Raw genomic sequence first — 27181 nt, forward strand, 5'->3', positions numbered from 1 at the left:
ATTACTTGACTTACTGCTCTGACTAACCGACCGCATGTATTTGTTCGGCGTACACCGTACACAGAGGACGTGTCGCAGCTAGAAACGGGATAGAGTCTAACTTAACTGGCATGCCGGATGGCTAGCTAGCCAACAAGCTAGCTAACTGGCTGGGAAAGCTGTCAGCTGACTGCAGGTTTATGCCTGTTTACAGTTTACTTTACTGCGTTTGTTAGGTTTAAACGGAAGAATGAATACGAGCCAGAGGACGCCTGGTCATATTCTTCACCGGTGAATGGGCTGCGGTTTCCTTTCACTCTAAAGCTAAGAGTGATGTCAAGGGGACTGGGGACATAAATACTACAACTGGACTTCGGCTGGTCGAGTTTTGGGCGCTTGAAAATGGAAGAGAAGTACAGCAGCAACGTACTCTCAGGGGGGAAACTGGGCATGGTCGAAGTGCCCAATTCTAGGTGCGTGTCTGTAATGAACCTCACGTTAATCTCATCCAACTGGTGTGAGCCACTGGCTGTCTTTTTCTTGCCATTAAGTCAGTCAAGGCAGATCACTGCAGCTCCGTATGTTACAGTTTGTTGATTTACGTCCTCGACACCAGCTGAAACAAATGACACATCTAATGATTCTTCTTGGTATACTTTTCATTGGTTAGTTGTTTAGTCTGGAAATGTCCAGGTTAGTGAAAAGGTGCACGTTGTGTCCAAACTCCTCATATTTTCAATTTACAGTAGTATAAATCAGAGAAAACCCTCACGTTTCTTTTTATTAACAATTGGTATTCTGTTGACTAATAGATGAATTAGCTGATTGTTTCAGCACATATTTAGTGTGTTATTCGTTTTTTTTTTTCCTGTATCACCCACCTCCAGTACTAATATATTTTCCTTTGTCCTCTTCAGGTTAACCAGATACATAGTTTTACTGGTTGTCACGAAGGTCCTCAAGGCTCTTGGGGTCTTTGAATCTTACGATATTCTCAAAGCTGTTCACATTGTCCAGTTCATCTTCATACTAAAATTAGGGTAAGTGCTCCTACGCTTATTGCTTGCTTGGGTTTCATTTCATCCATTTCTATTGAACCTGCACTCGGTGTTGTGTATTATTATTACTGTGTAATCATGGATGGGGACAACATGCTGACAGTGATCCCGCTGTCCTTTCTCAGGAGTGCTGTTATTCTGCTTTTCTTTCAAAAGCCTTTCTCCTCGGGCAAAGTCATCTCAAAAAGACAGGTCTGTTGGATTTCTTCCTTTTCAATTTATGCGTGATTCCCATGATTCTCTGTGTCGCTCACAACTTTGTCTGCCAATTCTCCTTCATTCGACATAGCAGTACACACACAATATATTACCCAGCGGTGAATGCTGTTCTGTTTTGTTGTTTTTGTGAAATTTTGCGGTTGAGCTTAAAATATCATTTTTTTTCATGAAAGACATTGTATTAATGCCCCTGAATCTGTTCTCTTTTTTCAATCTGTTTTCTTCGCAGTGGATAAAGTTACTAAAGCATGCTGTTTTCAGCTGTGTCATATCACTCCTGGGCTTCTTCGGTCTAACTCTCTGTGGACCTCTAAGGTAAAATGTCATCTTAAATGTGTGGCGGAGTGTGTTTTTCAGTTAGCAGTTAAAACAACACTACTGTATATAAGTATGCATGTGAGTATATTTGTGTGTTTATATCACTGTTGTGTTCAGGGTGTGATTTAAAACGGTCGGCTCGTGTCTTTTACAGGACTTTGTTGCTTTTTGAGCACAGTGATGTGGTGGTCATTGCTCTCCTCGGGGTCCTGTTCACAAGCTCAGGAGGGGGGCCATCTAAGGTAAAATTCACACAGCTACTTTGAAATCAGAAACGTCCAAAAACACTATGAAACAGATATTTGATGTCATTTTCTGATGTTTGGACCTGTTGGTTGCTGCTCATTCCAGTAAAATGCACTCAGTAACATTTGATCTGTGATGCTCAAAGTCCCCAAAGATAACATTTGTAAACCCACCATCAGTAACTGTTTTCATTTATTATTAGGACATGATCACAATTATCTCCAGACTTTATCGTGACAAATGTACCAATAGCATTCTGATCAAACCAACTGTTTTCATTCAGACGACCTGTTTCATAGAACAAGTCTTATTTGTATTGTTTGTTATTGTTGCCATCTTTCCTATCAGTAATGATAACATTATTGTCCTATCAAGTTGATTGAAGAGATCTGGGAACGCAGTGACATTGCGTAAAATAACTTAAAAGTTATTTGGAGGAGAAAACAAAAGAGATCTGTAAAAATACGACCCAAACTGTCCGTTATTGACATTTAAGGTGCACTCACTTTCAACTTTTAGCTCCAAATAAAGTGGTTTAGATAATCTGGACAAACCACTGGCTTGTTGGCGTTTCTTCATCAAGTAGAACAGAATTCGTATTGTCGGAGAGCATTTTGTTGCTGTTATCTCGTTGTCAGAAAGAGTGTACAGTGACCAGCAGGGACAAACTTTGAGAGGAAGCCAAGACTACTAATGTTGTAAAGAATGTAACTGAAGTTATAACAAGAACTAATTAATCTGTAGTGTTTTGTGCCACAATCATTTTGACCCTGCTTGAAATGAATCAACTGTGCTGGAATGTCTATACACTGTGTATACAACGCCTCTGATAGAATAATGATAGAGCATGTGGTGGAAGTATGTAATATGCATTTCTGTTGGTTTGTCTGTGACTCTGCGCAGACCAGAGGCGCTGCTTTCTTCATCATTGCGGTGATCTGCCTCCTCCTCTTTGACAACGACGACCTTATGGCAAAGATGGCGGAGCACCGTATCCTTCACCCCTGATGAAGGGCAGCAGTTGCCGCTGTTTTCACTGTTATGGACGTGATTGGTTTGTGTTGTTTTCATTATCATGTTTCTCTGGTTGTATTGTGTCTTCCTTGACTTGTCCTCCAACCAGCTGAGGGACATCATGACAGCGCGCTCACTCATTTCCTCTACACCGCCATTGCATTTTTAGGGGTTGCAGATCACAAAGTAAGCAATGCCCGTTTCACACGTGAAATTTTAGGCCTACAGAAGCATAGTAAATTATCGATTTTGCTTTCACCAATTAACTTCCTCCCTCCGTGATCCTGTTCTTCCCGTCAGGGTGGTGTTGTGCTGCTGGTGGTCTCCCTGTGCCTGAAGGTGGGCTTCCACACGGCCTCCAGGAAACTATCAGTCGAAATCGGTGGTGCAAAACGCCTCTATGCCCTTGACAACCTGGTTTCTGCGATGGTGCTGCTGCCCTGGGTCATAGTGCTCTCAGCCACAACAGAAGTAAGTGACTAAAATGAGAAATCTTCAAATGCATGTAGCCCGTTTTTGTCTTTTTGGAGAACCGGGTGGCATCGCGAAGCTCACAAAGGTCTGAAGAAATGCACTTAGAAAACCACCGAGACACAGTGAGCTGTTTTTATTCTTTAGAGAGTAAAAGTTAGCCAGGGAAAGCTTATTTTATATCCAGCCACACATCACTGTGTTGGTCTGTCCAACACTTTGATCCACAACAAGATGTCTACTGGCCAGATTGCCATGAAGTATGACCCCCAGAGGATGATTCCAAATTATGACCTCTCGATCTTTCTTGTAATGCCACCTTTTGGTTTCTTACAATACTTGGACTGTACTGTATATTTGAGCATATAAAGCAGATGCACACAAAGGAATCTTCTTTAGTTCCATGTCTCCATGCTGTGAACTCATTGAAATGATTTCTGTTTATGCTCAGATGAGCTCAGGAAAAAAAAATCTTCTCTTTGACCTTTTCACTCTGTCTCAACACCAGAGTAAAGTAGAATCGTGGTCGTCCCTCATCCTGCCGTTCGGAATGATAATCTTCTCCGTGATGATCCTGGAGTTTTACGTCGAGGCCATCTGCAACACGAAGATGGAGACGCCGAGGTGCGCCCGCTACGGCACCATCGCCCTCTTCCTCAGCGCCCTGCTGCTGGCCAACTTCTGGACCCACCCGCTGACCGACCAGCTGCGCTCCATGAGCAAACCGCCGCAGCAGGTCAGCACGGAGCATGTGCTCTCTGGAGGAGTGGTGGTCAGCGCCGTCTTCTTCATCATGTGTAAGTAACAGCTGCTGGCACTGACCTGGAATTATAATCATCAGGCATGTTTCTTTTTCGGTGCACATACTGTAAGCGTTGCCCAGCATCCAAACCATTTATGGATGTTTGTGTATATTGTACATTTCACCATCCTCACTACACATCCTCACAAGCTTAAACAATTTCCTGGTGTTTTCTGTCCATATTTTAAAATGAATCTGTATCTACTTTTTTTTCAACTTTTATTTTTATTGTCTTTTAGATTTAGCAGTAAAAATTAGATCCATTTCGTACATCATCCTTGATGTCTCCTCACGTTCTCTCCTCCGCTCATCTCTCTCTGCAGCGTCCAGTATTCTCTCTTCTCCGTCAAAGAAAGGTCAGAAGGGCACCTTGGTGGGTTACTCGCCCGAAGGCACTCCTCTGTACAACTTCATGGGTGACGCCCTGCAGCACACGTCGCAGTCCCTCCCACGGTTCATCAAAGATTCCCTGAAACAGATCCTGGAGGAATACGACTCAAGGCAGATCTTCTACTTCCTGTGTCTCAACCTGGTACGTACTGTGTCAGGAAGAGAAAACTCACAACTGACCGTCAGGTGAAAGATCAAAGATATAATTGGGGGGGGGGGGATTAACTGAAACACTTGCAACAAACCAAAAAACAGTTTTGTCAGGGAAATCAATGGATTGAAATTTCTGATTTCAAAATAAGAGCTTTGTAAATAAAAAGCAAAAATAACAAAGTATTATTAGAGGCATTCCCCACAAACTGCCCCTGCTCTCCTACAGCATCTTAGTGACAGTTGCACTGGAAAAGGATATTTCCAACTCAAAGAAACTTTGCCACCCGGGTACCACTGAGGAGATGTCCTTTATATCATTTCTAGGACTGTAGGGGTTTAATGACCAGAAGAGGACTTTACATTTTACCATTTCACAGAAGTTGCGCATGATGGACTTTTAAAAGATGATATTTCTGATATTTTTTGATTCTCCATATTTAAATTTGACTGTTATGAAAATATGATAAGACTTCAGCAAAATAGAGCCTTTTGGGACCACATAGGTGGATTTGAGACATAAGGACGTCAATTGTAGAGTCGGGTTTTGACCACACGCACTTTGTTGTTATTTTATGTAATGTTTACTGCTCTGCGTTTTTCAGGCTTTCACCTTTGTGGAGCTGTTTTACGGTGTTTGGACCAACAGTCTGGGACTGATCTCCGACGGCTTCCATATGCTGTTTGACTGCTCGGCTTTGGTCCTCGGCTTGTTTGCCGCCCTCATGACCCGCTGGAAAGCTACCAGGATCTTCTCCTACGGGTAAATCCATAAAGAACATGAGAAAAAGGGGTTGACAGGAGAAATGGGAATAATTGATATCATTTCAAATTCAGCTGGATGTTGAAAACGGACTCCTTTTTTTTTTTTTTGCAGGTATGGTCGTGTTGAAATACTCTCCGGATTCATCAACGGTCTGTTCCTGATGGTCATCGCTTTCTTTGTCTTTGTTGAGTCAGTCACCCGTGTGCTGGATCCTCCTAATATCAACACAGACATGCTGACTGTGAGTAAACTGCATATAACACTCAGTGTAAAGCCTTGTGAATGACTGTGCGTCAAACTGTTGATGTACTTTAGTACCATTTATTTGGTATGTCCTAGTCATGTTTTTGCCTTTGTCATTTAATATGAAGTGTCTGCAAACACACATTTATATTTTCCGGCATAAAACAACTGCACAAGGCACACTTCAAGTATTATTTCATTTTAGTATCAAGTATTATTTTCAGTGTACAAGTACTAGTTGTAGTCAGCCTGTCAAAACAGTTGTATAATGTTTTATGTGGCTCTGGAGGTGATTTTATTTTATGCTACAAACTGGGGGTGTGGAGTTTGAAAGACATGGGCAGGTTTCAATGAAAAGACATTATCTAATTGCATTATGGGAACTGTATGCTCGACGTGAGGAACTAAAAGTCAGGACATCTCAGCCTCTGTTACATCAATTTTGACCATTGTTTTTAATAGCCTTTAATGGCTGCCTCAATAAAAACATTCACACACGTATTTATATATTTGGGATGATATTGGGGAATGTTATTGATGGTCATCCATCAAGTCACTAGACACCAGCCAGTCTGAGCTCTGCGTGCCGTTTTTTTGCGTCCTGCAGCCGGTGTCTGTTGGAGGCTTATTGGTCAACCTGGTGGGCATCTGCGCTTTCAGCCACGCTCACTCCCACGGCGGCAAAAGCTGCTCGTCAAACGACCACGGCCACTCGCACCACGGCCACTCCCACGGCGAGCACAGCCACGGAGGTCACGGCCACTCCCACGGAGGACACAGCGGACACGGGCACGGCGGACACGGACACTCCCACGGCTCGGGGGGCGGAGGCATGAACGCTAACATGAGAGGTGTGTACCAAAAACAAAGAGCTTTGTGGAAATGAGGTGGCAGCCAGACAAAATCCTCATGTTCTGTTTTTTTCCTCCAGGCGTTTTCCTCCATGTCCTGGCTGACACGTTGGGCAGCGTCGGCGTCATCATCTCCACCATCCTCATCCGCCAGTTCGGCTGGTTGATTGCTGACCCACTTTGCTCGCTCTTCATCGCCACACTCATTTTTCTCAGCGTCATCCCTCTGCTGAAGGACGCCTGCGAGGTTCTTCTTCTACGAATCCCCCCAGAAAACGAGAAGGACCTGATCAGTGCACTGGAAAAGGTGAGGAGTCGCCATGATGAGGATAAATTTACTGCAGTTTTAACAGGCGGTGGTTTTACAAACTAACTGTGGTTATGATTAAGGGAGCATGCAGATGCCGTCTTCTTTTTCACCTATTTTTGTGAGATGAATGGTGGATTGAAGATTACACACTAAAAAACATTCCACTGAGACAAATGATGTGGATCTTTTCTTTGAACATGTGAAATCTGTAGTATTCAATGCTTTTTTTTTGGTCCACCGAGGAGGTTATGTGTTTTGAGTTCTGTTTGTTTGTTTGCATCTCAAAAACAAACACTTGCTGGTGGAAAGTTAGGCCTTGGGCCAAGGAACAAGTGTTCTCTTCTGTTCAGTATATAGAAATATTCTTGACTACTGCACTTACTTGAACAAATCTGGCTCGTGTCCCACGGTTGCCTGTCACTTTTAGTATTTAGATGGTCTGGATCCTGATTAAAGGAAAAAGTGCATTCAACCACGTGGATACGACCCACATTAATATAACAAAAGAAGAGGATAATGCAGCTTCAGCGGATCATTATCATTTGCCTTGGCAACAGTAATTTGTTTTATCACCCGATGTTTTTCTGATGTTTATTTTTCAGATCGAGAAGATTGAAGGAGTTTTGTCATACAGAGACCCTCATTTCTGGAGGCATTCAGCCAATATGATCGCAGGGACCATCCACCTCCAGATCATGTCAGATGTGGTGGAGCAGAGGATCATACAGCAGGTAGAAAGTCATACTGATGTTTCACTGCAGACTCCATATCTGATGGCTTAACTTCAGCGTACCAGCTGACAACAGTTTGAGCCATGACCTGTGTTTGTTTGATTTTTTTCTTTTATTATTCATGGTCCGCAGAAGGGTGAATCCTTTGGCAGATTGCCATGGCATTTAGAGTTGGTGTTATTGACAGCTCTGATTGCCTCCCCTGATTCGTAGGTGACGGCCATTCTGAAAGACGCCGGGGTGAATAATCTGTCAGTCCAGGTGGAGAAGGAGGCGTACTTCCAGCACATGTCTGGACTCAGCACCGGGTTTCAGGAAGTTCTGGCAATGACGCAGCAGATGGAGACCATGAAATACCTGAAAGACGGGACGTGCATCATGTAACGACCAAATGGGACCAAATGAAACTTTACAGAATCAACCCTTGGCCTCTTTTTATTGAAATGTACAGTGTATGTATGTATGTGGTTCAAATAAATCTGAATATATTGGTTTTATCTTCGTGCCAACTGCATTTTGTTTGAGTGCAGAATTAGTGCTGTGGATCTTTCCTGCTCTAAACATTCAGCATTTAACTGACTTTCCTTTCTATTCATTGGCTGATCATGCTCAGCTATATGCCCACTAGGTGACAAGTAAAAGTGTTCAGCAGTTACCAATGAGAAGGGGGGAAAAACACACAATAAAGTTGAATAACCGCCTCGCTTTATTTGAGCAATGAGCATTAATCTAATGCATATAAATGTGAAGGAAAACACAGTTTAACACACTCTCTGTTGCTACAGGGCAGAGAGAAATGCTGACTATGACTCAACTGATAAGTGTTGCTCCATGAAAAACAGAACTACGTGAGAAGTTTCCTTTCACCACATCCCTGCATGTTGAGATTGACATGTAGGAGTCTGTAATGTGCAAAAAAAAAAAAAGGGGGGTTTATGCATCCTACACAGCTGTTCTCTTCTACTCAATCTCATTGGAAGTTCCCACGGTTGCCTTGATCTCCATTTCTGCAGGGGAATCAAAAAGAAGAAATCAGGAAGCTGCTGCGGGCCTTGAGATCATCGCAAGCAGGATGTCCAGCAAGTATCTTAAAAAGATTGTTTACCTGGACAAGGGCCGCCTTCCAAGATTATGTCATCAATAGCGATGTCGCTCCTCACTGATGAACCTCTGGTCGCCTCGAACACGATCTGGAACAGTGACAAGAGAGGAACAGCCGCTCAAAGACCCTGAAGAAGTGCTCAGACCCGTTACCAGTACAGCAATGTACATAAAGGTCCTGCATTTAAACTCCTACACAAATGAAAGTACAGAAGTACTATCAGCAAGATGTACTAAAAGTACTTTTAGTTCTGCAGAAGAAATGGCCCCTCTGACTGATATATTATTATATATGACACTATTAATATTTTGAATTGTTAATAACGATGCATCATTGCGTAAGTAGCATTTTACTGTTGTAGCTGCTCGAGGTTAGATAGTTCAGTCCAGTGGTTCCCAACCTAGGGGTCAGGCCCCCTTCAAAGGGTCACAAGGTAAAACTGAGGGGTCCTGAGGTGATTAATATATGATTATATTTTGGACTTTTCTCTAGTCTTCGGGCCTCAAATGTGACGAGTGGCCCCAAACTAGAAACTAATTTTCCGAAATGTGTCACAAGCCAAAGTGGGATGGGAGCCACTGGTTTAATCTTTAATAATGCATTGTTGTTGTTTTTTTAATCTTATTGTAATGTAAAATCTTGATCTGAAAAGTTACTCGTAACTATACCTGTCCGATAAATGTACTGGATTGTGGAAGTACAATATTTCCCTCGGAAATTTAATGGAGTAGAAGTGTATAGTAGCACAAGATGGAAATACTCCAGTAAAGTACAGGTACCTCAGAATTGTACTTAAGTACAGTGCATTAGTAAATGAAATGTACTTGTTACTTTCCACCACTTGCTTGAGATTGTAGACCGTTGATAGGGCTAAACAAACTATTTGACATTTGGTGCTGGGAGGTCATGATGGAAATTTGTCATTTTATAGACCAAACAAAATCGAATAAATAGCCATATATTAATCTACAGTGAAAATAATCAGTAGTTGCAGCCCTGCACGAGTAAGTGTACGAGCCAGTTGCCATGATTGTCTCAAGGTCACCCACGTCCGGCCCACAGGCTTTAGATCTGAAACAGTTAGCAGAGATTTAGCTGCACTAGTTGCCTGATGCTGGCTGTCACACTGGTACTCCACTGTGGCCCTCAGCCAGGCGATGCTCTGCTCGCCGCTCCGTTGCCACAGCAACACGTCCTCCCCGTCCTTGTCGAGGTGGACGCCGAGCTGGCCCGTGCCTGAGCCGTACATGTGGTAGTAGAAGCGCAGACACTTAGGCCCCCTGGAGCCCCTCAGAGGGCGGGACAGCAGCCGCACGCTCTGACCGGGCAGCATGGGCGACGCCTCCATGTGCAGGTAGTATCCTGTCAATCGGAAATAAAACCCCTTTTTTTCTTTTTGAGCACTGTGTGCATTAAAACGTGGAAGCAGAGCATTGTGAACGTTTCAGTGTCTGGCAGCGGAAGGGGAGATGGAGCAGGGGACCCTCACCGAGTCCCGTGGTGTGGTCTCCTCTTGGCCCGGTGTATGAGGTCGGGGTGGGTCCTCTCCTCCACTCCCAGTCAGCGCCATCGCTCTGCTTGTCCTGAGTGTAACCGCACAAGCCTGCTTCAAAGTCACAGTGTCCTGGGAGAGACGACAACAGCGAACCTGCAGCAGGGAAATGAATGAATGTTAGGTTAACCCTTTTATTATTATTATATTACTATTGTGACAGTCAACAGGGAAACACAACTATCAGCTAAACTCTTTTTGGCTGCTTCTCTCTGGCCTGCCTCTAAATTTGACCTTCATCTGACTCCATTTTTCACTTATTAAATATCTATTTTCATACTATTGTGGGAATCACCTGAACGCCTTTCATTCACTTGGCCGATTATCAACGTCTGGATTATAATAAACTGTAACTGTGCATAAAGAGGTCTGGGCAGGCCCTTGATTCCTTTGTCGTAGATTTTCTTGTGGGCCCCTACTGACCCCCCCCCCCCCCACACACACACACACACACTCACACTGTACGTATTCTGATGCAGATTAAACATCTGAAACAGTTTCTATGATAAAAGATTAACACATTTAGATGATGGTTTAGTTTTAGAATAAAAACAGTTCCTGCCCTGGTTGTTGGCTACATGTGGGTACATACTGTAAGTATTTTTAAAAATGCAGATTACTTTGCAGTTTTTACCTGCCGTCAGCTCACAGTCTCCGAGGCTCACGCTGATGTCATCCAAAGCCACAGAGCCGCAGTCCCAGAAGCTCCGGCAGGTGCTGACAAAAACCACCTGAAACGGCGAAGGTAAACAGTGAGCAGAGGCGTCCTCGCCGGCCTCCTGATCTCGGAGGAACTCGCACATTTTTACAACCATTAATCATTTACAGATGAGCCCTTCGTCGAGGTTGTTGTGCACTCCCTGCTCTGTTTGTGCGATACTCTGAAATCCCCCGTGAGGAAGAAGAGAAATCATCAATCAAATGAGTGTTTTAGAGCGGCACAAAATGAAAAATGAGGAACAAAAGGCCAGTGTGGGGACAGCCTTTGAGCTCTTTGGCATCCAGATGAAAAGCAGCTGTTTAGTGAATAAAAGAAATCACAGATCAGAACTTCAAGGTCTCCAACAGCAGAGCAGAAAGGGAGGCTTTTTATTCAACTGCTGGTAATTTGTTTTTTTATTTGTTATTTCATCTGTTTAGCCTGTTTGTCCTCTCTGTCCTGCATTCTTTTCATTTCCTGCTTCCTTCCATCTGTTTTTTTACCATTGATCCATCCCTTTTTTTATTTGAGTTTTCATTTGCTTGTTTGTTCCTTAGATACTTCCTAAATTAGCTTATGTTTCTTTTGAAATAGTTCCTTTCCTTTTTTTCCTTAAGGTCGATATTTTTTATATTTTTTAGTCTTGGCAATTATTGAAAGGATTGTCAGGAAATTTGGGACACACACTTGTGTCCTCATCAGGATGAATCAGAATCAGAATGACTTTATTGATCCCCGGTGGGCAAATTAGACCATGAATTGTAATAACTTAATGATTCCTTGAATTTTATCTTGAGATCAAAATTCTGATATGTCCAATACATTGGTTTATGACCAAATACCTGCAAAACTAATGCTAAACTAAAATGGTAAGCATGGTTTTTATTTATTATATATATATTATTTACATATATTTATTTATTATACCTGCCAAACATCAGCGTTTTAGCGTTGTGAGCCTGTTAGCAGGCTGACATTAGCATTTAGCTCAACACAAGTACAGTCTCATAGAGCAGTCTCATCTTTCCTTCATTTGTTTTTCTTTCTTCTTTTCCTCATTTCATTTCATCTCTGCCGCCTTTCTTACTTCCAGTCTTTCTTCCTTCATTTATTCCTTGATTTGCTTGTTACTTCCTCACTTCCCTCCCTCTTCCTTCCTTGAACATTCATTCATTTCCTCCTTCCTTCCTTCCTTCCTTCATATACTTGTCATATACATATACTATTCACTCTCCTTCCTCCTCCTTTCCTTCTCGCCCCCTCTGTTTTCCCTCCTCCCTTCTGTCTTTCTTCCCTCTCTGTTTGTTTATCCCCTTCTTTATTTTTCCACGTCTTTCTCCATTATCATCCTGACTGAAGTGATATTTCCACTTCCTCTCTGCTGACCTTGGCAGGCCGTGACGTCTGGAAGGTGACGTCCGTCGCAATCCAGATTCCCCTGGACTTCTCCCCCTGTGTCCAGATCTTCTCCTGGCTGCTGCTCTGCTGCTGCTGCAGATACACAGCGAGAGCCCGGTCCGTCTGGTTGAAACCTGCAGTTGCCAAAGTTATTTCTGGTTGGTGAGTCAGTCAAAATAAATCACAGCACAGGATTCACACATAGACATGGCCACATAGACACCACCACCACACAATGAGCCTTCGTAAATATCCTTCAATCCAGAGAGATTTTGGAAGCCACTCACCCCTCAGAGAGAAGTAAAACCTCAGGCAGTACTTCATGTTCCCAGGCAGAGTTGGACCAATCAGGTGGCTAACGTAACCAGAGCGCGGGCTCAGCCGGGAGTGAGCCAACAGGAAAGACCCTGGAAGGAGAGGACAGCCTTTATTTTCGGCTTCCTCTGAATCTGCTTGCCATGAATGTTCCCATCACCACTCGCACCTGGTACTGATAATGAGCGGGCTACAGACGTCTAGTAAGCTCGCTTCTTTCTAACTCATCCCCCAGATTCTTTTCATTTTCAGACTCGTAGCCTTCAGCCCCAACTGACGCTGACTCAGTTGAGGACATTTATCAGACTTCACGCACATCAGACTCTGGAGCCACAAAAGCCTTTATACAGCTTTTCACATATGCAGCAACATCCCCCTAACACCTGTAAACAGACTTTGACGTCTAAAATTGGTGGACTTCCCCTTTAATACAGGTTTAAATATTAGAAATGTTCTCAAATCGATTATCAGTTGTTCCATCCCACCTGCCCCTGTGGTGTGGTCTCCGTTCCTAAATATGTTGGGCTTCACAGACACTCTCCTCCATGATGATCCCGTCCCCTGGTCCTGGATGTAGAGGCAGAGTCCTGACTCAAAGTCACAGTTGGCGATGGAGGGGTCAAAGGTCGGCTCTGTGGAGCAAATGTATGGAATCAGCTTGTTGATGTTGTTGGATGAACACTTTTGTGGCTTAAGATTTATCAGCAAGATTCAAATGACATTTGTTACGGATATTTATAGTCCCCAGAGGATGAATCCTACATTTTTAGTGACCCTCCTGACTTTTCCTCAAAATTGTCCCTTTCAGCTGTACAGAGGAAATCTAAAAGCCACATGAAATGTAAGGAGCACATTCATGCCACCCTGTGGTCCATACGCTAGTACTTTGGACAAATATGACATTTTTATCCCCACTACATGTAAACCTCCATGGTTTGATCCATCAGAGATCTCATGGGCTGCCGATAGAGCTTTATTAGTCCTTTTAAAATCCTAAAGCGTTAATATTTTGGATGTTTAGGGTGCCTGTTTTAACAATTAACGGTGAGCGACTGTGCCTGCAGCTCACCAGTGTCGCTGCTGCAGAACTCTGGAGAAAAGGAAATGTCATCAAGTGCAACGCGTCCGCCTCTCGGACTGTTAAAGGCCACTTCAAAGACCACCTGGAGAGGCAGACAGACACTCATAAACAAAGCTGCATGCCGCCATGTGCACGCAGGTGCATGCACTCACACAGAAGTAAAATGTATGCACAATATATGCACAATTTTGAGGCACTAGCACTAACAATTCTTTATTCATTTGCACAAGCTAAAGTGGGCATTTTCAAAGGCAGAAAAAAATGAACCTTTCTATTTTTCAAACAGAATGAGGAGCAAAGAACATCTTTCAGAGAAATGAGAGTATGATGTGTATTATTTGATACTAATCATAAAAGTAGTCTTTTCAGACAATGATATGCAGTACAAAGTTGCCACATATGCAATGTTCCAGGAAAACAACTAGCAGACGTTGGGGCCCATAAAGATAAGATCTATTGTTGTTTAGGAGAGTTCTTGGTATGTGAAAGGTCATTCTGAGAGGTCTCTTTTCCTGACCCCGCTATGGGGAACGGAAGTTTACAGACTTGTGTGTTGTAGTAGGACCCCATGTATGTCTAAAGGTATAACAGACGAGCTTGAACAGTGTTCAGGGCAGCAGTACTGATTTGGCTACGGGTGCTGTCCAGGTTAAGATGCGCATGCCTGTTGATCCTGATCTTTGACGCAAATAAAGAATATTATGTGAAAAGTCAGTATCAGCGGAGTTTCCTTCCATCATCGGATCATCGCCTACATCTGGGCAATGAAGAAGAAATTAACGGCAAGTACAAAAATACAAAAAACTCTCACAACTCTAATGAACCTGCCCACAACAACCCTGTGTTACTGCCCACAAGGCCAAAAACAGAACGAAAAAGGCAAAAGAAATACTTATGTGAGACTTTACTTTTACTCCATTAATATTTTTTACTATATTTATGGGATGTCTGTAGTTGGTGGTTACTTTGCAGAGGCTTGAGATGTGAAACATGTGATACACTCATGAAATGTGGAATGTGGAATAGTCAAACCACATACAATATTAATCAATCAATCAATAATAATCTTAAAATAATCAACCAATCAAATAATAAACTTTGAACTTTAGTTTCACTGCTACCACAAACAATCCAGCATGTATTTCTATTATTTGTGTACCTTTAAACATGCTCTTATATCACCTATATATATTTAACTTTAGTGTTGAAGTCTGATGCTTTGTCTCCTTTTCCCTGAATTATGTAAAACATTTAAGTAGCAAAGAAAATGTGTCCTTTAAAGCTCTCTGAGATAACTAATAGCAAGACCCCAGACAGAAGGTCAAAACTCAGAATTGCACCTTTGATGATGTCAGACAATAAATAGATCATGATAATGGTGGGACTGAGAAACACATGCAGAATTAAAATATTGTATTTTATAATTTCTGTTCATTTATAAGCAAAAGCTTGGATTCTGTGCAGCACTACGAGTTTGTACCAGTGAACTACGCAGCACACCACAGATCATAGCAGTAAGTTCTGAAGGGTCTGAAAGGTGATGGCACAATGCATTTCCCAACATTCTCTTGAGTCAATTGCTTTAAAGATAAATGGTAAATGACCTCATTTATATAGCGCTTTTCAACCTTCACGGTTCCCAAATTCGCTTTACAGCTCAGTGTCATTCACCCATTCACTCACCAACGGTGACCAAGCTGCCATGCAAGGTGCTGGTCTCCATCAGGAGCAACTTTGGGTTCAGTGTGTTGCTCAAGGACACTTCGACATGACGCACCCCCAACCCGCTCTAACCAGCTTTACCTCCCGTGCGACAGTGCTAACCACTGCGCCACCATGCTGTCCAAATGCATTACTTGTTGAGGAATATAAACCCAGTAGGGTTCTTAGATCTTTAGGACGAACCTTGAGTCAGAACCAAACAGGGAGAAGCAGATTTTAGCTGCTATGCTATGCTGCATACAGATGTCATCACATAGAGCTTTAAAATGCTACGTACATAAAGCTGACACGACATACTGACCTGTACAGAGTACGGTGCCTTCAGGTCCACCTGCACAGGTATCCATTCGAGCGTCCTGCTCCAATCGCTCTGGTTCTCTGGGCTCGCCCTCCACAGCTCCTGGTACTGACCCAGCCGGTCCCTGGTGAAAACGGAGAACAGGTTCCCTCTCTCCTCGCTTCTCTGGTACTGAAAACTCAGGCAGCCGGACATCGGCACCGTCGTCATGGGAGACACCAGCTTGGCCACTTCTTTGAAAGTCTTGGCGTAGACGGAGTCCACGTACATCAAGTGACCTGAGAGGGAGTTTAAATATGACTCAGGTCGTCCCCTCAGTGACCTAGACCTCAGACTGGAGAGTTTCAGGATTTACTAATACCCAGTAAGGATTGATTTGGTGATTTGCAGGTCAACAGATGTCTAGACATCTACATCAAAATTGAGCAAAATTTGTTTTTAAGATGTCCAGGCAATATAACCACTGTCAACAACATATTCCAGTCTGAAGCAGGTCCTAATTCCACATTTAAATATATTCAATTAAATGCTGTTTAAACATCAGTTAGTGTGATCACTCTTTTCTACAGCTGAACGTGTCTAAGACAAAAGACATGTTCACTGTGGCAGGAAGTTTACTTGTCTGTTATCAAAGGTCAATCCAAATGTGTATGAATCCGCGGCTGAAAATAGTCCCCAACAAACCCACTATTTGCTCCTGATGGGGTAACGTTCGCTAAAACCCACAGTGCCCAGCTGTTACAGGAAATGACTGAGCCTACCTGACTCACTTAGTGAAAAGGAATGGGCTTGGGGCTGAGTGCCACATCACAGAGTAGAGAAGTCAGAACGTATCGAGAGATGCAATGAACAAATGAATTGCTAGTTTCGGTCTTTTCATGGAATGTGTTTACAACATGAAATATGTAGAGTAACGCCAGGCTTATCATTTACGGTGGGGAGTAAATGTTATTATAATTATGGCCAAAATTATGCAAAATAAGACCACTCTTTTTCCAGCTTATTTCATACGAAATGAAAACCCACAGGGCTCTAAGTCACTGGATAAAAACAACTTTGTATGAATGATTTGTGAGGAATCCCCACTCACCTGTCCTGTTGTTGTATGTGTGGTCATTTGACATGTTGTTGTGAACGAGTTGGACCCCGCCTCCTCCCACATACCAGTTTACGTTGGCGTTCCACTGGTTACTGTATCCACACAGGTGAGACTCTTCAAAATCACACTCTAGGCGCAGAAACACGAGAAATCAGCGACAGGCCTGCCATTGTGGGCGTGGGTGCAAAAGGCTTTTGACTTGATAATGTATCACATACGTCCATGTGAGCACAGATGGTGTTTATCCAGACATGCATATGTGGATTTTTCTTTTCTTTTCCTTTTGTTTTAAGATGTGTGGGTGATATGAATGCGTAAAGTCACAGACCCAGGCAGTATCCGGGACTGATGTGGATCTCAAAGATGGCCACGCTGCTCCCAGCGCTCCGTCCAGGTTTACCTTCGATGACAACCTAATCAACGACACATGTTCAGTAACACCCTTGCGAACCAGTGATATGGAGTGACACAGGAATGACATCATAGAGGGTGAGCGAACGCATGGAAGGTCGGAGGGAGTGCACGCACGAAACTCACAGAGGTGTGTAATCTAATCTTACTTTCAAAGCTCTGGTGAGCAGCAGGTTTGCTGTGAAATGACTTGCAGAGGAACAAAACGACACACAGGAAGATGGAGAAGAAACATTTGTTAAAACACGAGGTCACGGCTCGTACATGTGAGTGTGTGTGGGATAAAGCAAATTGTACTTCGATGAATCATTCTTTTTTAGCTCTGGTTTGGTCTCCATCAAATCCTGGGAGAGATATCTCGCACTTCAGCTGCTAAATGATCCACTTCCTTCTCCAGCTAACGTTAGTCTCTAACTTTGTCTGTTGTTTAGTGCTGGGCAGGTAGCGTACAGTGGATTTATCAGAGCTTATTTGCTGAAAAAAGCTGCCTGCTTGCTGCTGGAAAATGCGAAAATGAGACTGAAGTGTACAGTAAATGTGTCGAAATCCGAAACTATAAGCTAAAAGAGGCGAAAAAGCTCAGTTGCGCTTCAGTGATAATTCTCAGTGGGTTTGTCAAAACGGATGGCTGTCTCATTACACAGAGACATTAATAGCAGAGCATTTTATCAGTCAGTGTGAAGTTCAAACCTCTGACATATTCGTTTTCTTCACCTTGGTCCGGGCTGAAATATGTTTATGCGCTGAGGGGCCCACACATAGCAGAGACCCGTCTTCCCATCATGTAGGTCCTGACCCTGCCAGAGTCAGCTCTGCCTCTGCATATAATATAAACATGTGCTGTACTCTTCCCACCAAGTGTTTAGATGATGTGTGTGTTTCTCCACACACTTCATAATGGCCTCAATTTGGGCCTGCATGTGTAATGTCAACCCGTATATGTCTTCCTTTCAACAACAGCGTGACATATTGTTTTCTGCACCTCTGCTGTTATTTTTTTTTTTTAACTAAAGAGGGTTGGAAAGTTCCAGGGACCATTGGAGGAACTTTGAACTATACTTTGTCTCCTTTTTAAACAAAGTTTAGACACTATTTTACCCTGTAAGGCTCAGTGTTGTTCTGCAGGTCCATGTTTGAGATGACCCAGCTGTCTGAGGGCGCCTGGCTGCTCCACAGTGGCCTGTCAAAGCTCCTCCCCTCCGTGCGCCGCAGGACCTCCACGCTTCCTGACCCGACAATCTGGTAGACGAGTCTCAGGCAGCTCCACTCGCCCTGCTCCAGAGCCGGACTCAGCAGGACCCCTGTGATCTCTCTCTGTGGCCCAGCATCTGCACCTATCGCATCATCCTGGTCGTCGCCCATGGCTGTGTCCACGGCAACGAAACGGCCTGAAATAAGAATGTGGGTGGGATTTTTAGACGGCTGTCAAGAAAAATATGACGATTTGAGAATTCAACATTTTGACAACATTGACCAGTAACACAAAAGAAGGGGAGAGAAGTTGAACAGTGGAACATTTCAACTTCGTGCAAATTACGGTGAGATTCGACCTTAAGCTCCGTCATGATTCCTCTTTTATGTGTCGACCTTGCCATTCTTAGAGCAAACATTGAATTCTCTTTGTTGGGTGCAACAGTAGGGAAGAAGCATGTTAAAGGAAACTGTTTCTAATGGAAACCTTTATCTGAAATTCAGGGAATCAGGCATTATACATCAGGAATCATGTCCGAAGGCATGACCCTTTGACTCGGTGCTACATAATATCCACCTTAGCTCCCACCGTAACAGCAACTCCTAGCTTCTTCTCTGCTCCAGGGTGTAAGAGCTCTCCTCACCGGTCTGTCATTTATTATTTGTCCCTGTGGAATGCCCTGCTGCCCCAGGGCTCCTATATCCTGACAAACACACACACTCACATCAGGGCTGCGCTCATTTCACCTTCAGTTCGGTCAAATTCAAGATGTTTTTCTTCCCCTTTTTTGCCAATAAACTGCAAATGTTTGTATTTACATGTTGACTTGACTGAAGTGAAACTTAACACACTCAAACCGGCGTGCCGTCTTGATTTAATCAGCGTCAAAGCCTTCTCTGGAAGTATATAAAAATGCTTTATATGTTTGACATGACTTCATTGCTTCTTACGGCCTCAGCTGTGCGGCACAGAGCACATTAAGGGAAAGACTGAGAGAGGAGAATAAGTGAGCAACCACTGAGCTCACCATTAACGCACCAACCACACTGACCTTTTTAACCAGCCGGCGGCAATAGCAACAAGGATGGAAACAGGAAAAGAGAAAGTAGTATCCCAGAGGGAAGACTTGAGAGTGAGACGGGCTGCGAGGGCAGAGCAAATTTCAGACGAGTACGAGCATGGTGGGGGAAAAAAAGTCTTAATAAGGAGTTTTTCCAACAGGGTCTGGCGGCAGATACAGTAGCTACTGGATCAACAGGATGCGAGGAAGTCTGCCTCACCAATCTAAAGGGCGTAGATGAGAGATGGTTAGGCTAGTCAGGTTTAACAAGAATCATAGTGCAGGGTATGCACTCTAAGTGAGCTCTGATTACACCTCGTATAGTGCAGAGGCAATCAGTTAGTCATGTGGTTGGTCCACAAACAGTGTCTGTGGGTAACGGTAGTAAGTACGTTCATGGATAAGTCGGCACACTTGGATATGTTCCGGCACTGAAAGACCCAATGTATTTTGGCTCTTGCCCAAGTATGGCTGCGTGATTTGGCTAGGGTTGGTGAGTGGGGATGTGGGATGATTAATGCTGAGAATATTTTGTGCATGGACTTTTATCTCCACAGAGGAGTCTTCTTTTGTATTAAATCTCAGTACAGATCCAGCAAATGAGACAGCTGAGTTATTTCTACAACAGCAATTAAATTGTGTATGATCTCATCTGCATTTATCTGTTGGCTTGGATCGCTTTACATAAATAGACACTGACATAACTTAGATACGAGTGTGCACAGAGCTCATCTGTATCAGCTGCAGTACCAAGTACCCAACGAGAATGCCTAAATCTGTTATTTCACTCGCTCCAGATGTTCAGAGATGCTGGAATCAATGCAGACCAGATGGGATTCTTTTCACCAGTGTGCTTCGGTGGTATGGCCAAAACCAGCACCAAAACAACGGTACACACGTCACAGCTGAAACCTGTAACTTCTACTAAAAGAGCCACAATCAAGTCTACACTAAAATACAGGCCTCTAAACTAAAACTGTTTTTAAAAAAAACACTGAGGACTGAAGATGCTCCATTTAAGTCTCCCAGTACCATCTTTGTGCAGGGTCCAGCTCGTAAAGTCTGCATCTGACGTGTATCCGCAGGTGTTGGACTCAAAGTTGCAGGAGCCTGGCAGCAGCTGGTTGTGGGCTTGGATGGTGGCTTTGAGCACATAGAGAGAAAAAGAGAGAAGAGACAAAGTGGAGAGAGGGAATGGCAAGTATGAATCATAGCAACTGGCATTAACAGAAACATGCCCTCATGCTGGTACGAGCGTTAAAAGTGTACTCACCAGCAAAAGTCAAGAAGTAGAGTGGAAGCATTGCAGCTTTCGGTGGAAATAAATCAAACCCTCAGAGGAAATAGGAAAAAGCCAAAGTAGGTCTCACGGTTGTATCCACAGTCGGAAAAAATACGAGAAGTTGCAACCAGAAGTTTGTTTTTGAAGACTTGTGTGTGTCGTCTGAGTGTCTCTCCAGCTCACAGACTGGCAGCACACTCAGACTGCAAAGTGTGTGTGTGTGTGTGTGTCTGGACAACAGAGCAGGAGGAGGAGGGGAAAGGAGGAGTAGGAGGAGGAGGAGGAGGAGGAGAAAGAAGGTGAGTGATGAGGCTGGTGGGAGGCCAGGAAGGGAGGCAGCAAGAAGGAGAGGAGGGAAGGCTGCTGAGAAAAAGAAGTGGACGATGTGAGGAAGAGGGACCGGAGTGAGATTAGAGAGTTGTTATGGAAGAAAAGGAGGGAAGATATAGAGTAATGAAGGAGAGAAGAGAAGGAGAAGGGTTTTTTTGCCAACAGCAGGAGGTGTCTTTATGAGAAAAACTGAACTTGAACTGCTTGCAGGCGTTCTGCATTTGTTAATTCTGCCTTAATCCTACATGTGCGCCGAGCAAAAAGTCGGCAGACATTCCCATGCAGGTCCCACCAGTTTCCTTTAAATGCAAATGAACCATGTGGGAATTTGAGTGCGGCCACGACAAAGTCCGAACTTGTCCATCCCAAGTACAAAAAAAAAAAATGACTTCATATCAGAAATGAATGGATTTGAGAAGTAGAGGAGAAAAGAATGTGACATGCTGCATATGCAGGACTAGACTTTGTTGCAAGAGCACTCTGATCCACATTTGTGATCCATCTGTCAGACCTCCTTTCTCTGCCTCTGACCCCCCCCCCCCCCCCCCCCTTCTAGTGCATGGTCAAGCCTCTGCCTTTGGTTATCAGCATTTTAAGGAGGTGACATGAGCACTCTCAGGCCAGATGGAGAGATCAATTCTCCCCTGATTATCTCCAGAAAGCCTGACAGCCATAAGTGTTCTTTCTGCAGGAAACACTGAGAATCATATGAATAAGAAGTCATAAAAGTGCAAATGCAAACAGTATAAGTCTTTGTCAAGAACAGTGGACTGGAAATAGTAAATAAAATGAAAATAGTATTTTTCTGTTTTCAAAGGATTGACTCCAGGGATTTCTGTATTTGTTCAGTTCCAAACACAATTTTAGTTTTCAACTGGTTTACATTTTCATCACTCCATCTGTTTGATTTCCTGGTTGTCTGAGTAAACAACAAGACGGAGCTTCAATAAATAACTGAAGGGTGCCAGAATATGTCATGTGCAATGCATGCAAAGGTTATTGTCTGCACGATGATGCAGTTATGACATGTTTTCCTCAGTATGTGATTCGCTGCCAGAGGGCTCGGCGGGTTACGTCCCCTCTCGCTCTCCGCCCTTCCTCTGGGAACAGACCACCACCTCGCCCCAAAAACTCAACAAGTAACTTTGAATAGCTATCATCATTAGAGTTTTTGATATGGCAATATACATTACTTTACATAAAGCTTGATTTATGTCATCAAACTGGACCTGCTGTTTTCAGTGATCTATAAACAGTTTAATTGCCACATTTGCAACTAATTCATCTGTGAAGTGAAACATGGATAGAAATCTGTTTTTAGAGAACAAACCTGTCTCAGATACTGTGCTTTTACTCCACCTGCTGGGAGCATTTGTAACAGATTATAATGACGATCACTTGCAAGTCATTTACTATGGCAACCCGACGTGTTCCATATCATATATCTTAGTGTATTCATTTCACACCGTTCATACTATCAATACTGTTCGTACTGTGTATATTTAGTGTATCTCTATATTAACCCCTCACTGTTATTTATATTACTCTGCACTTTAATGCTTTTTGCACCTCTGGTTAGATGCTAAATTGCATTTCGTTGTCTCAGTATTTGTTCTCTGTGCAATGACAATAAAGTTGAATCTAATCTAATCTAAAAAATCTGGGTGGGTAAAGTGCAAGAGCAGCACTCACTCCTGCAACTGATCCAGCGGACCCTTTCAGTGGCCAGAAGATACGAATATGGTTGTATTGGGCAGCTTCCAGGTGTGAATGAACTGTGTGAGTGTGTTCCTGATAAAAATAAAGCATCGCTCTCAGTGAAACATGGAGTCTGACTGTCTCATGGACATGGTGGAACCTGCAGTGTGCATTTTGAATTGAGGCCATGGGTTTTTTTGCGTGATACAAGATAACTCTGTAATGGGCCGCAATGAAACATTAATGTGCGTTAATTCCAGTAATGGGTTCAGTCTGTCCTCACCGCCTGCTGCTATATAGCTACCAGAACATGTACAGTATACCTTCATACATGTATGCAGAGAGAGAGGGGGCTACAAATTATTGATGTCTTCTCTGGAAATAGAACAGCAGTGAATTGGACATGAAATATAGGCTGTGTGACATGAGTTAACACCAGCAGCAGTGGTAACGTTACCTCAGTTACACTGATGACCTCATTCTGAATGTTGCAAATCTATATTCTGGAGCTTTCTCATTGGCTCAGGACTTCAAATGTGCCATACACACACCTCCACATTCACCCAAAAGTTCACAGCCTGTATTTTACAGAAGCGGCTGTGTGGGATCCGTGTGGCCATGGTTACTACTCCACACAATCACCATCCTCCGTCACATATTGTTGTCACGGTAACGGCTGCTCCTGCGGAAGGGCGCGCGCGACTTAAGGGAAATTGCATTACAGGGGCTCAACAATGTATAGACACAGCCTCTGTTGATCTGCCCTACCAGGCCTTGAGTGACACCGGATTATCGTGCCAGGAAGCCCCCCCCCCCAGGAAGGCCACCCCCCCCCCCATTTCACACTTCACTTTGTACATTGTGTATCAGCCATAATTAGTTACTGTATGTGCTATCATACATGTCAGCCTAACAACTAGAACAACAGAGCTGTGATGAAAAGGTTTTGTGGGATTTTTACACAAAAAAGGGTCATATCGTTTAAACTGCTACAACTCCCGTGCTTTAAATGACAAATTAAGATTAAACCGCCTATGTTGTACATAAAGATAGACATGTTTGGCCAGAACATAACAAAGATGGTCACATACTGTGAGTCCATAAGTGGGTATGATACACGTGCTGTATTGCATACAAAATATGAACTTCCCTGTTTCCCATGTGAACCTTTTACCGTGACCTTTTTTTAGCTGTGAATTGTTGTTGTGTCCTAATGTGAAACGTAATTATTAGCAGGAGCGAATATGATGCCATGAGGGGAACGAAAATAAACTGTTCATTCACCAAATGAAATAAAAATATGTGTGAATGAGGTAAAAGATTATTACTGCACGCAACTGTATTTGGCATGTTAGGGCTCTAAAGAAAATGTCTCAGTTTCTGTCTTTTAAAACATTTGAACTTAAAGTGAAGTGTATGGAAGGCTCTGATACTTCTATCAATGACTCCTCTATCCAGCTTGAAGGGAAAATATTCCACTACTACGACATAATGCACAATAATGATTTTTGTTTCCCGAGTTGCAACGCTTTTGTTCAGCCAAACAAAAAGTGCAGCCTGAAGTTGCTCCTTACTCATCCTGCGAGTTATCAGGTTCATTTATCTGTATTCAGCTTAATTTCAATTATTGTATAATTGTATAAGTGTGGATAACAGTGTGTACACAGGCTGTTCTCCCCCCAAACTTTATTGGAACATGTGTATCACATATGGAACCAAGACATAGGCCCTTTTCACAGCAGACATTTTGACATCATACAAAGAAAAGCAGGTGTCACTAATAACATTAATGATGAACTATTCAAGTGTTCCAGTGAGCTAAACTCCTATTTTATTATTATAACAATATATAAAATTACTTGGTTTTCTTATTATTGATCAGTTCAAGAGACTCAAGATCAATATAAGTTCGAAGGTGAATTATTAAACATTCAATAGGCTGCTTGTCCTCGCGTAGGAAGAACGAGGATGTGTCACTTCCGGCTGCCATTTTAGATTAGCATGTCTGATGAAGCAGTTGGCGTTACCACTGGCCGTTTAGCATTTTTAATTGCACAGTTAATTTAAGTTGGAGAGTCTTTAAGGAAGCTGGCAATGTTCTCAAAATGGTGGCAAGTGTTATCAAACAACACGCGGGGTACATGTAAAGCCTCGTTGACATTTGTCTTTGGGGAAAAAAAGATTCTTGGCTAACGTTAGCTAACGGTAGTTTATCAGGGCTAAACGTTAGCTAACTGTTAACAGACTTAACTAGCTAAATGTGAGCTGACTGACATGTAAGAATTCATTTTCATGTGTGAACGAAAATTCTGCACAGACTAGGGCTCATGGGGTACCCCCTTTTTCCACCTGTCCGGCTCTTACAGGTGTTTTAGTCATCCAGGAGCATCTTGATAAACGTTAGACCTGAAAGATTCACAGGTAGAGTAGAGCGACACCACCGACAGACCGTGGGAACGTAACGGCTAACGGTGGTGTTGCTGCAGCAGGCGGGCAGAGCGACGGCAGCACTTTGCAGGCTCCTGGTGATGGAGTAGGCGGGACGAGGCTACACTCATGGCCGTAAAGACCTGTTTGTGTCTGCTGCAGCAGCACCACCAGCATCAGCAGCGTTTGTAAAGGCGCTTTGTGCATCGCTAATCCGCTCTGATGTCACGGTGCAGGAGGAGGGGCCGAGCTCTCCGCTTTTAATCCGAGCAAGTTGTCTGGAGGGACAAGCCCAGCCGAGCCGAGCCAAGCGAGCAGGCACGGGAGACAGGGGCGATGTGTACTGCAGCAGCCGGACCCGGGCCTCTCATCCTCTGACATGCAGGTAAATGTGACGGGAGTCCGGGTTTAGTGTGGGCCAGGAAGGCGGAATGAGAATGTGTTCAGGTCGTTTTCGCTGATGGCGGATTCGACACCTGCGGAGATTTAAACTGGACCGTCAGGATGGACCGAGGGGGGGCATTTAGACAGGTGCTGCACTTTTATTTTATTTATTTATTTTACAAATAGATGTCAGGCGTTTTAGGCTTTGGGACACAGTGAAAGACGTGTAGGTGATTCCCAGGATATACGTGCTTCATATCCAGAATAAAACCTTGATCATTTATGAATTGTACCCTATGAGCGCATTTCAAAGAGGCGGAGTGCAGAGTCCTGCATTGATTATGAGCACCGATCTCTAAAGGAAGGCTTTTACCCTTTTTAACATATTAAAATCGTTCAAGGCCATGGGAGGGGATTTAAGAAGCCAGTAAGCCTTCAAAATAAAAGCACTTGCCAGTTTGGCACTTGGTCATGGATTAATCTTCTCCCTCTGGAGCAATGGCGTAGGCATGTAAACAAAATGTAAGTAATACGACTATTGATGCATCTCAACATGGACCATATGCTTGCTGAGTAACTGTCTATGTGTGTGTGTGTGTGTGTGTGTGTGTGTGTGTGTGTGTGTTTGTGAGAGAGAGAGGATGAATCACGCTCTCAAGAACAGAAAGATGATGATATCCTCCAATGTGAGGACAGTTGCATCTAATGCTTATTTTTATTATCAGCCAATCTGCTACTAATTTTCTTAATAATCATTTATCGTACATGCCAGAAAATAGAAAAATGCCCCTCACAGTTTAACAGAGCCCATAGGAAGGCTTCAAATTGCTTGTTTTGTTTGAGCAACAGTCCAGTTTACTGTTACATAAATCAAGAAAAGCAGCAAATCGTCACTATGGAAGCACTAGGAGGAGGTAATGTTAGCCATTTTGCCATTACTTAAATCGATCATCAAAATTGTTAAATTTCTGCTGATTGACTAATCGATTAATCAACCAATCAACTAATTGTTTCAGCACTTGTTACAATTTTAGGACACAGTGAAGGCTAAATTAAATAGTGCCTGGGTTAAGGGCAATATATAAACTCTGGATTAAATGCGTCACTATAGTAGTGTGATATGAGGCTAGATACCACCTACATATTGCACTTGGTCGTTAATTTTAGTCGTTAATTCCTGCAGTGTCGCAGTGTTATGCTCATTGTTGCAAAGTTTTGAGTATGAAATTATGGTTTAAGATAACACAGTCATGTCCTGATTGTTTTACAACCCGTGTTTTTTTTTTTACTGCTCCTGGATATAATGCAAATTATTAGCTTAAAGTTAACTCAGGTGCAGTTGTTTTTACATAGTCCACGATAAACACGCAATAAGCACCAATCTCAAAAGGAAGTAATCTGACAGTTTTCTGGGTTTATTTTATTTGTTGTGGGTGAGTGAAATGATCTACCTGTTCGATTGTCTTATTCACAGAATTATACATTTGTGTAAATACCTTGTAAAAGCACCTATAGTCTTGTCAGCCCCAAAATATCACATTATTGACATTGACGTTTTATAGACTAAATGATTAATCTGTTC

The 27181-nt window shown here is 43.1% G+C and overlaps 2 protein-coding genes across 2 annotated transcripts; one reads left to right on the forward strand and one right to left on the reverse strand.

The window, feature by feature from the left end:
- Positions 1–82: 82 nt before the first annotated feature.
- On the forward strand, positions 83–8045 carry slc30a5 (solute carrier family 30 member 5). Its single transcript, XM_070924168.1, has 16 exons — positions 83–452; positions 897–1019; positions 1163–1229; positions 1486–1571; positions 1729–1816; positions 2724–2811; positions 2944–3020; positions 3135–3305; positions 3814–4102; positions 4431–4639; positions 5253–5410; positions 5525–5654; positions 6264–6507; positions 6588–6814; positions 7420–7548; positions 7762–8045. Exons 1-16 carry the CDS (start codon positions 382–384, stop codon positions 7930–7932), a joined length of 2328 nt encoding a protein of 775 aa, XP_070780269.1. The 5' UTR covers positions 83–381; the 3' UTR covers positions 7933–8045.
- Positions 8046–8253: 208 nt separating this feature from the next.
- LOC139300951 (MAM domain-containing protein 2-like) lies at positions 8254–20800 on the reverse strand. The gene is made up of 15 exons (XM_070924169.1): positions 20752–20800; positions 20511–20621; positions 18325–18614; positions 17144–17228; positions 16807–16944; positions 15720–15994; positions 13685–13778; positions 13101–13247; positions 12588–12707; positions 12289–12434; positions 10837–10933; positions 10140–10298; positions 9759–10012; positions 8654–8738; positions 8254–8555 (listed from the first exon to the last, which is right to left on the reverse strand). Exons 1-15 carry the CDS (start codon positions 20780–20782, stop codon positions 8509–8511), a joined length of 2079 nt encoding a protein of 692 aa, XP_070780270.1. The 5' UTR covers positions 20783–20800; the 3' UTR covers positions 8254–8508.
- Between the last annotated feature and the right edge of the window lie 6381 nt (positions 20801–27181).

The sequence above is a fragment of the Enoplosus armatus genome, chromosome 18 (assembly GCF_043641665.1).
Source record: "Enoplosus armatus isolate fEnoArm2 chromosome 18, fEnoArm2.hap1, whole genome shotgun sequence".
NCBI lineage: Eukaryota > Metazoa > Chordata > Actinopteri > Centrarchiformes > Enoplosidae > Enoplosus > Enoplosus armatus.

Excerpts from the sequence above, each read along its gene's own strand:
- slc30a5 (XM_070924168.1), top strand. The coding sequence starts at position 382 with ATGGAAGAGAAGTACAGCAGCAACGTACTCTCAGGGGGGAAACTGGGC. Across the intron at positions 1,572-1,728 it reads ACTCTCTGTGGACCTCTAAG|GACTTTGTTGCTTTTTGAGC; the intron begins GTAAAATGTCAT and ends TGTCTTTTACAG. Across the intron at positions 1,817-2,723 it reads CAGGAGGGGGGCCATCTAAG|ACCAGAGGCGCTGCTTTCTT; the intron begins GTAAAATTCACA and ends GACTCTGCGCAG.
- LOC139300951 (XM_070924169.1), bottom strand. The coding sequence starts at position 20,782 with ATGCTTCCACTCTACTTCTTGACTTTTGCTG. Across the intron at positions 10,934-12,288 it reads AGACGTCACGGCCTGCCAAG|GTGGTTTTTGTCAGCACCTG; the intron begins GTCAGCAGAGAG and ends TCGCCGTTTCAG. Across the intron at positions 10,299-10,836 it reads AGACTGTGAGCTGACGGCAG|GTTCGCTGTTGTCGTCTCTC; the intron begins GTAAAAACTGCA and ends TCCCTGCTGCAG.